This window comes from Apaloderma vittatum, unplaced genomic scaffold, assembly GCF_000703405.1.
Source record: "Apaloderma vittatum isolate BGI_N311 unplaced genomic scaffold, ASM70340v1 scaffold24372, whole genome shotgun sequence".
Taxonomy (NCBI): Eukaryota; Metazoa; Chordata; class Aves; order Trogoniformes; family Trogonidae; genus Apaloderma; species Apaloderma vittatum.
In genome coordinates, this window is record NW_009703439.1 from 1 (window position 1) to 11316 (window position 11316).

Below are 11316 nucleotides of genomic sequence, written 5' to 3' on the forward strand. Positions count from 1 at the left end.
CGTGTGGACATCGACAACAGCTTCCCGGGTTACGGCCAGTTTGCCGGTGATACAACATCGGGGACTCGTGTATGCGTTGCATACATGGGTTTCTCTCGCAGGCTTTTCACGTACTTGTGGGACTTTTTCCACCCGTTTCTTTGGCTCAGATAGTTCCTTGCCATGAGCAGCCCCAGCGCATCTTGTATTTGTTTATTCCAGCTCTTCACGGGAACAAACACGACAAAGTAGCATCAGCCCCGTGGTGGTTTCCTTTTGCAGGGAAGAAAGGCACACCAGTAACATGAAATAATTTCTTTCTTTTATTTTTCTTATCGAAATCCCATACCTCATTATTGTTTTCCGAGATGAACGGATTCGGGAACTAACTGTGCTATCTAGACAGTTTTGCCAAAACAAAGCTGTAAATTCACAGAGAATTAAGATTTTCTTCTGAATTTTCTTCTGTATTTTCTTCTGAATTTAGTGCTCCCCAAAGCATGCAGCCTGCAAATAGCATGTGAGTTGCATCTTGATGTTTTAGATATGGAAGACTGCAGTATATTTATTCTTAATATCATGCTTTTATGTGAGGGTATTGTTGTAAATATGGGTTGCATTAGGCCTTTTAATTGTATTTCTGTGGTGAATAGTCATTTGTTCTGTAGGTGATGGTGTCTGTGTGCATATGAGCATATGTTCTGGGTACGTTTTTTTGTGAAAAACCCTTTTTAGTGACCAGGATATGCTAGATATTTTCTCTATATATGTGTATGTAAATATGTGTAAATACATTTATGTATTTGAGATAGTTATTCTTAAAGCAGCAGTGCATTTCCAGTGCCTGCTGCATCTATTGTGTTCAGGGTGGATACAGTGGAGCAGAGCAAGCTTGCAGCTATGTTACTACCAGCTGGCACCCTGATCTAACAAGTTTATTTTGTCTTTTCTGCAATGACCTTATAGTTAGCGGCCTCAGACAAACCACAGTTTTGCAAGCACAGACCCCTATCCCTCCAAGATGGCTGTAATCTGTCTTTATTGTCCACAGAGAGATCACGTTTGCATCATAAATACAATCTTTTATTGTAAGGGAAGTGGGAAAATGAAAGAGGAAGGAGTGTCTTCCCATCCCAAGGCAGCTGGAGGAAGTTTTCCATTCTGCAGTATAGTTGGCTCTAATTACTACTGGGTTATGTGGGTGCTGGGTGTGTGCCTACCTTTCTCAGTGCTGGCAGCTGTAAAACATAGAATCACAGAACGTTTTGAGATGGAAGGGACTGTTGAAGGTAATTTAGTCCAACCCCCCTGCAGTAAGCAGGGACATCTTCAACTCATTTAGGTTGCTTAGAGCCCCCTCGACCCTGACCTTGAATATCTCCAAAGATGTGGCATCTACTGTCTCTCTAGGAAACTTGTTTCAGTGTTTTGCCACCCTCATTGTAAACAATTTCTTCCTTATATCTAGTCCGTATCTACCCTCTTTTACTTTAAATCCATTACCCCTTGTACTATCACAACAGGCCTTGCTAGAAGTCTGTCCCCGTCTTTCTTATAGGCCTCCTTTAAGTATTGAAACACCACTATAAGATCTCCCCGGAGTCTTCTCCAGGCTAAACAGCCCCAACTCTCTCAGTCTGTCATGACAAGGGAAGGTGCTCCAGCCCTCTGATCATTTTTGCGGCCTTCTTCTGGAGCTGCTCCAACAGGTCCATGTCCCTCTTGTGCTGGGACCCCCAGAGCTGGGCACAGCACTGCAGATGGGGTCTCACGAGAGCAGAGCAGAGGGGGAGAATCACCTCCCTCGACCTGCTGGCCATGCTTCTCTTGATGCAGCCCAGGATATAGCTGGATGCATCCTGTTTTGAAGACACTACTAGTGTTTATTTGTGTACCTTGCCAAGCAACTGATAGCATTTCCTATTGTGCTCAGCGTGTAAACATCTGGGCAAATACCCTAGGTTTCTATCTATTTAATACTGTGACGTGGTGTGGCTCTGCCTTGAATCTAGCAGTCAGAGCTGTGAGCCCAAGATTGTTGAGTGTCAGATGATGTCTCTTTTTTCCATTGGTTTCAGCAGGTGTTGTATAATTAACAAGAACGCACTTCAAGACTTTTCCGTCTTCTCTATTGAATCAATAATACAGCATCAATGCAATTAGTAATCCTTGTTTAGTTAGAAACAGCAGTGGGTAAGAAATATTTTGCAAAGTTATCTTACTTGAGTCAATATTTTCTATAATTTGTGCCCCCAACAGTGTTTTTATTTTATATGCAATAACAAAAGTCTATAAAAATTATTACACCCACTCTAAAGCTGGCCATTTTCATTAGTCATTTTCCATCTCATTTCAATTATATAGTGTGATTTCCAAGCAGTTAATATTTTATGTGTCTCCAGAGTTACAGATTACTGTGTTTTTCTTTCACTTGGGATTTCATGGTAGGTATTGCCTGTTGATTGCCTGTTGCTCCAGTAGCTTTTGAGAGAGCATCTTCCCAAATAAATGCAGGGCTAAATTTCTAGAAACAGGAGCAGAATATAAGAGCATAGTGTGATTCCAAGGTGGTGCTTCGTAGAGGCTAGGCTTTAGTTTAGTAAGCGGTCATTAGCCTTGATATTCTACAGAACCAGAACTTATAAAACGTGGTGCACAGACTCCCATGGCACATCTCAAAGCAAGAGCCTATAATCTGATGATTAAAATAATCATCCTTGAACTTAGGAGACACTGAGGGGCAATCCAGATGTTTTACTCCTCTCTTTGACACATATATTAGGAATTCAGACTTCTGTCATAGCCTTTTCCAGTGCTCAAATGCAGGAGGATCAGTCCATGCTATGGTACTGCCAAAACTATTTCTCTTTTAGTTTCCTCAATACAACTTCATTGAAGCTCTGTTACCAAACTAATTGATCCAAATCATGTCTTGTTTCCATAGTTTTTCCATTTTCCTACTAGCAATTGTAATGTGTGCATTTAAATGGCATTCTCAGATCCACTTGGTGACATTTTAGACTAAGAAATACAAGGGTTGCGTCTCATAGGTACTTCACTTGAAGCCACAACTTCTGACTAATGTGTTGTCTTAAGAAGGTCCAGCTTGGTCATTGCCAAATTCCATCACCTTCTCTCTTGCTTTCCTCCTACTCAGTTGCGTTGAAGAAAAGGGTTAGGATGAAGGTTCTCAGTAGTTGAGACTGTTGAAAAGAGTCTTATTTTTGTAGTTGCAATATTGCTATTTTTCTAATATGTCTTCCTATACTTCCTCTTCCAGGTACTTCATATTTAACAGATATAGTATGGTGGTCTGGCACTATTGCAAGTAAGTATCTTAAAAAGCTTGATTTTATTTGAAGGGAGAAGTTGTGGTTAGATGGTGAAATGAGACATCAGAAAAATCTGGGTTCTCGTCTTGAATCTCACGCTCATTTGTCATGAAATTCTCGTCCCTCAGCTATATCCAGCCTTCTGTAAACTCTCACTCTGGCTATTGTGTCTGATGGTGTTTGAGAGGGCAAGAAGCTGGGACAATCCCACGTCAGACGTCTGTCCAGATTTCCAAACTGTTTGGTACTTGCAGCCCTTGGCAGCCACACGATGCTCTGACTCTAGGTTCCTGCATGGTTTGGGTCTCTGGATTGCGCTGGTCTGCTCAGTTTTTAATAAATGTCAAAGCTGAATAAGAAATTGTCACTCTTTACAAAAGGGCTCATTGACCACATGTTAATTTTTTAGATCAGAAAGCACTTAGCCAGCATCAATGGAAAAAAAAAATCCTTTTCAGTTTCTATTTTGACAGATACAGTTTCAGTTTTGCTTTTAATCTACGAGATTAATGTGAAGTCTTGTGTGGTGCTGATATGAGATCAGTGTAATTTCACTCTTAGTATCTTTGTAAACTCTGCTCAGGCTAAGTTCACTCTCTGATATGAATCCAGAGCACGAGAAGCTGCTAGCTTTCTCCTCTTGCAGTGTAGCCCTAGTTCTACCCATGAGCTTAAAATCACACCCCACTTTTATACTCTAAGCCAGCCTTTTGTGAATTATTGGGAAATATTCTGATGCCATTTTTGAGAATATATAAATCCACTTGTGCCCCTAGTTCTATGGCAACAAGGTAAGTCTCTGCTTTTGTTGTCTTTAAGCTATGCAAAAGGAATGGAAACTGGTAGATCCCCTGAAGGATGAGGTTCACAACAAGTGTAGAAGCTGGCAGAGCTTCAGAGGAAAGTCCTCAGCTAATTTAACCTGAGTTTAAGTAGTATTTTGTCATCTTCCTCCTCTGCCAGGATCACTACTGGCTAAGGAGCAATAACTGTGTATTAATCACTGCTGTTTATTGCTTATGAGGCTCCCATCTTGAATCTCCAAGCAGAAGGAGTTAAAATAAGAGAGGTTTTATTACAGGAGCTTATCTTAGTGAATCAGAGAAAACAATTTCATGCTTAAAAGAGCTGACAGAATTGAATGAAGGCAAAATAGCTGAAGGGAATGGTATCAGTTGGATTTTGTCCAGTAGCGAGGTGTAGGTATTTCAAAACAAAGCTTCAGTAAGTTTGCAAAGGAACCAAGGGAAGAATTTTTTAAGGATATTATAGATTCAGAATTGCAATAGTGAGGGCCGAGTAGGCACCTACGAGATATAGGGAATGGCAATGCTTGGGGAATTAGCAGTGTCCCTAGTTATCTGGGCAAAATTATAACGGCTGACATCATTTTCTTGAGCAGGGAGTTTGTAGTTTGGATGACTAACAAAACCCACATAAATTCTATCAACTTGTTTTCACAATATTTGTTCAGATGGTGAACAAGCATTTCTGTGTTGGCATGCTGACTCGGCATAACACTGCCTGAAGTGTTATGAAGACTTCGAAGGAAGGGCTACAGCTTCTGCTAAGGGACTTTTTCTTACATTGTAGTCAAAAGAGTGATTGCAGCATGTGTACAGGTATTTCAGTGAGCATTAAACTAATTAATTGGCTAATTAATTAGTTTCAGTGCAGGTTTTGATAGCAGATGTGGCCGGTCTTTAGTGGTTACATCTATGGTAGTGTTTTCTTGCACATGGGAAATACACTTGTGAAGTGAATCTCCTCTTTGTCTCCACAGACTGGGCTGTATTTCATGTTGTGGACCAAATGTTGGAGCTCCTACCCTAGACTTTAAGATGAAACTAGGTTGAAAGATGCATTCTAGGAACATGCCTAATGCACATCAGCTTTTAATAGACTTTCAGTCTGTGGGAGGAGGCTGAAGTTAGTCTGAAATAAAACCCTTGACATGCATAGAGCAGACATCTGCTGTACGGATCTGCTCTTGGTCTCTCTGCTAATGTAGACATGTCAGTGTGCATCAGGTTTTGTGATGCAGTAACTTCGGGGATATTGGCGTTCCTTTAGCAAGTTTAAAGCTTGGTATTCCTTCAAGAACTTACAGCATTGATGTATCTGGAGAGGAATTTCTATCCAGAGAGGACTGGATAATTTGGCAGCAAAGGTCTTCAACATCAGGTAGACGGTAACAATTACTGAGATCCTTTTTTTTTTTTTTTTTTTTTTTTTAAATCGGTCATAATTAGTCCTGATCTATCTTTTGTAGTGGTAATAGACTGTTACTATTATACTATGGTGATACCAAAAACCTCTGGTAAGTTCAGTTGCTTTACAATATGTGCAGTTTGAAGCTTCGGAGGCCTAATTTAGGGATCAGTACTGGTGCCATATGTTAGGGCTCTTCCAACAGAAAGTTAAGGCACCATACCTCCATAAAAAGCAACCTTTTGTCAGAGTCACTGGGAAATGTATGTAATCTGCAGAAACAGCGTACTAGCTGTGCCCTGTCCTCCATGTAAGATCTGTCTCGGTGCCTGTGGGTGACTTGAAGATCATACCAAAGTTGCCACGTACTTTTGCTGAAAAACAAGCCTGAGGCTGATAGCTGAGTTACGCTGTTCCCAGGGGCAGGGAGACCATCTGACTCTTGTGCTCTAGAAATCACAGAATCACAGAATGTTAGGGCTTGGAAGGGACCTCGAAAAATCATCTAGTCCAACCTCCCTGCCAAATGCTGCTCATTAACTTCTTTAGCTCACAACTGCACATGGAGAAAGCCTCTGTGAATTGAATTCATATAATTTTGCCACATTCTGCATTTTTTTTTAAAGTTTGTTTGCCTCCCTCGTGTTTCTTGTAGGTTGCACAGGTCTTCAGCTCTGCTGGTAATGTGAGCTAATTCGGTGATTAATGTTTGCACAGTGCTTTGCAGGTGTAAAGAACAGAATGATGGTAACGATATTTGATAGTCAAGGGCAATGGCATCCTGAGCATAAAGACAACTTGGATTCTTGAAATGTTTTTAAATGCTGATAATGCCTCTTAACATCAACTGGAAATTCGAGCTGTATGTAATTTGTGTTCAATCTCCAGGTTCTTGCCAGTTACCACAGACCCTGTAACTATGCAAGCATCATGTTGCCTATTATAAACTTGCCAGCACTTGCAAAACCATCCAGCTTTTCTTTTCTAACTGAAAACTTGAACGCATGAACTGTTTATCACAGCTGTGATGTGCAATAGTGTGGCACATTTTGGAATTTGCTTTTATTGGGGTAAAGAAAAAATAAGGTTATGAGGCTGTTATTGAACTTGTCAGGGATCTGTTGGGGTTTTTTTTAGTGATCAGGAGTTACTTTTGATGTTACATAGTGTGAAAATTTGATGCTATCTACAAGCCTTTACGCATATGCTTGGTATTTCATGATTGGATTCCTTTCCTGAGTACTGTCCTTATTTTCCCCCGAAACAGTAACACTACTGTTAGGAACTATAACCAAGTACATTCACGTTACATGTATGTGCATTCTAGAGCTGAAATCATGGGTCGCATATACTTTCAGCCCTCCTCATATAAATATTTGAGTGTAATATGGGGTTATTTGAGAATAATCCATGAGTGTTTCTAATTCATAGTCTTATTTATATTCAACGAGGAGACATTGCAAATGAGATTATTTACTGTGCCCTCTTGGATCTTATTGTGTGGCAAATATAAATCCTATATTAAAAAATAATTTTAAAATATGGAAAAATTCCAGCCATTTTTTCTAAGTGCAAAATTAACAGAGCTAAGCAAATCTGTAACATCTGTTTTCCAGTTAGATCAGTCTTTCCCAAACAGTATTGGGCAAGTTTTCATTCCTTCTTTTTACAAAGGGATTTAAAGGCTTATTTCTGATTCTCTTGACAGTGGCTCTGGGTCAAATAGGGAATTTCTTGGCCTACACTGCAGTCCCAACTGTGCTAGTGACGCCCTTGGGAGCTCTTGGCGTTCCATTTGGGTAAGAGTTTGCTTTTCTTGTTCTTATCTGAATGCTGTTACTACTTAATAAAGTGTCGGAGAGACTCTGAGGTCACTGGAGTTCCACTGAGAAGTTGTCAGGCTTATAGCTGTTAATAATGTGTTATAATGTCCCCTATTTTTGTCTTCCCCAGAAGAGAGGTGGGGGCAGTGAAGGCAATGGTGAAGAAAGGGTTCCTGAGTATCTTTTGCTTTACCTGTCACTATGATCTGGAACACATAAACATGGTTGTTTGGTTTTTTTCCTTTTGTTCCTCTTATTCCCTGTTCTTTTAGTGTGTAGATCTTTCCTTTTGTCTCACATCCTTTCTCTTCTCTGCTATCCACAGCCCACATGTGTTTGTTGATGCTGATTTTAATTTAATTGGATTTGGCCCCTTTCTGAAGCAAGGGGCTCCCCCTTGCATAAGCACACCCCTAGCTTCTCAAATGTTATGTTGGGAAGGGGGAGAACAAAAAAGGCAGTGAGTGCTCCCGAAAGGAGTTTAATATGCAATTCCGTGTTTTGTGCGTATCTCAACTACAGTTGTGAGACTATGAAACCACTGCAGTGAAAAAGTACAATTCTTTAAAAACAAAGCTGTGCATTCACAGAATCACAGAATGTTCGGGTTTGGAAGGGACCTCGAAAGATCATCTAGTCCAACCCCCCTGCCAGAGCAGGATCACCTACAGTAGGTCACACAGGAACGCGTCCAGGCAGATTTTTAAAGTTTCCAGAGAAGGAGACTCCACAACCTCCCTGGGCAGCCTGTGCCAGTGCTCTGTCACCCTCACAGTGAAAAAGCTTTTCCTCATGTTTTTGTGGAACCTCCTATGTTCCAGCTTGCACCTCTTGCCCCTTGTCCTATCATTGGACATCACTGGGAAGAACCTGGCTCCGTCCTCCTGACACTCGCCCTTTACATATTTATAAAGAGGAATGAGGTCACCGCTCAGCCTCCTTGCCTCGAGATTTTTCTGTTGCCTGCTGCTGGCTGCTGAATTGTGTACCTGACTGCACTGGACATCCACTTCAGAGTGTAGAATGCTTTTTATGGACTTCATGTCTGTCTTTAGTTTTATGTGCTAAGAAGCACACTGATGCTTTTCTACTTACCACCTATTATCCTAGGCTACGTAATTTTGTGTATTTTGGTCAGCTACATGTTTGACCTGAACCCTGTGATCTTTGTAATCAAAAATCACTTTTATCTCATGATTGTGTAGCGCCTATAAAATGGGGCTTCATGACAACTTACCAGATTGTTAATGGATAGGTATCTGCCTCAGGTGCCTTGGGGGTTTCATTTTTTTTGGAGGGGGTGATGTGGGGTTTTTGGCATGTTGTGGTGGGGTTTCTATGTTGGGTTGTTTTGCTTTGTTTTGTGTTTTTTTCTCCTGAGATAAGACACTAAGGATTGAATAAGAATAAGACTGGATGAATTTTTCCTGTGATAAGTCAGAAATGCATTATGAGGATCCACCAACAATTTGTCCAAGATCCAGCCTTTGATATTATTCCCTTAAGAGGGAAATTCATGTGGCACATCACTGCTAGAGCATTATTAACAGGATGTAGTCAAACTTTTCATTTTCTTCCTCTTTGTGAAAGGTCCATTTTAGCTTCTTACTTGCTGAAAGAAAAACTGAACATTCTTGGCAAGCTGGGATGTTTGCTGAGCTGCGCTGGGTCTGTTGTTCTCATCATCCATTCCCCGAAGTCTGAGAGTGTAACGACTCAGGCTGAGCTTGAAGAGAAGCTTACAAATCCAGGTACTTTGTTCTTTTATTAACTCATACTGATTTTGTGAGATGCATCAAAAGCATCCAGGAGGAAGAGGCTTGCCACTTCCACTAGATAGGAAAATTGACTTCTGAAGAAACCGTAATGTGACAGAGGCAAACCAGTACAGCTTTTATGCAGGAAAACTATATGCCTTGCTGTACTTGGAACTCATCAGTTTTATTGTTGCATGTGTACAGAAAGGAAAATGTGGATACTTTTGATAACATTATCCCACACAGCAAGTTCAGAACAATAGCTATTTGAACTTGTAATTTTCTGAAATTGTGAAAAAATGTGTTGCTACTTAAGAGATGAAGGTATGATTCTAGCATCTGAATTTAAGGTTTTTTTTATACAAACAACCATCTTCTATTTTTTTTAATTCTGCATTTGTTTTTTATTAAAAGTTTGTGGTAGATACCAGTTATGTTCCAAGCAGATTTCTTTGCACAATAAAGATGTATAGAAGTACACCATAGAGACATTTGCTGAAATGCCTGCTCCTTCTCACAGACAATGTGAAGCCCCACTAGCTGCTGGAGGACATATACTGGTGCTAATAAGTGCCAGACCCACTTTTATTTTTCTTGCCTATGAGCTAATCTGCCAACTATTGTTACTTCCTTTAATTGCTTTAGATGAGGGAAACTCAAACCTAGTAGGCAGCTATCCAAAACATTTGCAAACAAATTAAAAAAAACAAATACCCTGGTCTAAATTTACCATTTTTGGTCTGACCAAAAAGAATTGGAAATATATTTCTTTAAAACTGTAAAGCATGAAATGTTTTTCACTGGTCTAATCTGTGTACTGATGCTGTAATGTAAATGATATGGCCTCGCAGTTCTTCCAACTCTCCCTACCCACCTTAATTTGATCTAACTTTGTTTAAGCTCTTTGCTAGATCCATGCGCTACGCTCTATTGAACTGATTATGAATGAGGTGTTATCGCTGCTGTTTGCCAGCTTTAAGGAGTACAATCCTGATGGAAGAGAGAACTAAAAGAAAAAAAAGCTGTCTTAAATCCAGTTCAGATGTGCAACGGTGTATATTTTAGTACATAATAATCTATTTTACCCAAAGAACAAGACAACATCTCTAAAAGCTCAGTGATTTGGATCTATGCTCATTAGCAAATCTTAATCCTGGTGTGTAGCTGAAATTCACTGGTATGACACAATTTGTCTGCTGAAATCTCTAAAAGACTTTGCTATTATCTTGTTCTCTTTTTGTTTTCCAGTTTTCGTGGGTTATCTCTGCATAGTGCTGCTAATGCTTCTCCTGCTTATCTTCTGGATAGCGCCAGCTCATGGACCTACTAATATAATGGTTTACATCAGTATTTGCTCTCTGTTGGGCAGTTTCACTGTTCCCAGCACAAAAGGCATTGGGCTGGCTGCTCAAGATATCTTTCACAATAACCCATCGAGTCAAAGGGCTTTGTATCTCTGTTTGGTACTTCTGGCAGTATTAGGATGTAGCATTATCATTCAGTTCAGATACATCAATAAGGCACTGGAATGTTTCGACTCCTCAGTGTTTGGTGCCATCTACTACGTTGTGTTTACCACCCTGGTCCTGCTGGCTTCAGCCATCCTTTTCAGGGAATGGAGTAATGTCGGAGTGGTAGATTTCTTGGGAATGGCTTGTGGATTCACCACAGTGTCTATAGGAATTGTTCTTATACAAGTCTTCAAGGAATTCAACTTCAGTATCGGGGATTTAAATAAACCTAACATGAAGACAGATTAAAGTAGTTTTGAGGGGAAACTGGATGGCTCAGGGAAGGATGCAGAGCCTTTCATTTCTAGGTCACTGATTCAAATATGATTCAGGTTGGTACTTAGCCTCTGACGATTTAGTGGCCTACGTGAAATGAATTGGAGGCCTCCATCCAGTTTCAAAGGACTAGTTGTCCATGTACCCCACTATATTTGACCTTAATTGGAACCACTGATTGAGTCAGCATAGAGACCGATGTATTTCCTTACTGTAAAAGGTAATCCATCAGAAAAGATCTGGGGATGTTCTGACAGACCTGTGTGTGAAAGCTTCTGAGGTACCATTTCTGTGGGCAGAGAACATCAGTTTCTAATGCACTCAATCTGACACCTTTCATGAGTGATGTATACCTTAAAATATGGGGGGGGAAAAAAAGTGAGTGGAGCGATTTTTTTAATCTCAGTTTAGCAATGTGTTCACCATC

General features: G+C 40.3%; 1 protein-coding gene across 1 annotated transcript; it reads left to right on the plus strand.

Moving 5' to 3' along the window:
- Positions 1 to 3259: 3259 nt before the first annotated feature.
- NIPA1 (non imprinted in Prader-Willi/Angelman syndrome 1) lies at positions 3260 to 10862 on the plus strand (the record flags this gene model as incomplete). The annotated part of the gene is made up of 4 exons (XM_009864638.1): positions 3260 to 3307; positions 7231 to 7321; positions 8936 to 9096; positions 10351 to 10862. Coding segments are annotated over 4 exons (812 nt in total), but the record flags the coding sequence as incomplete, so codon positions are not given.
- Between the last annotated feature and the right edge of the window lie 454 nt (positions 10863 to 11316).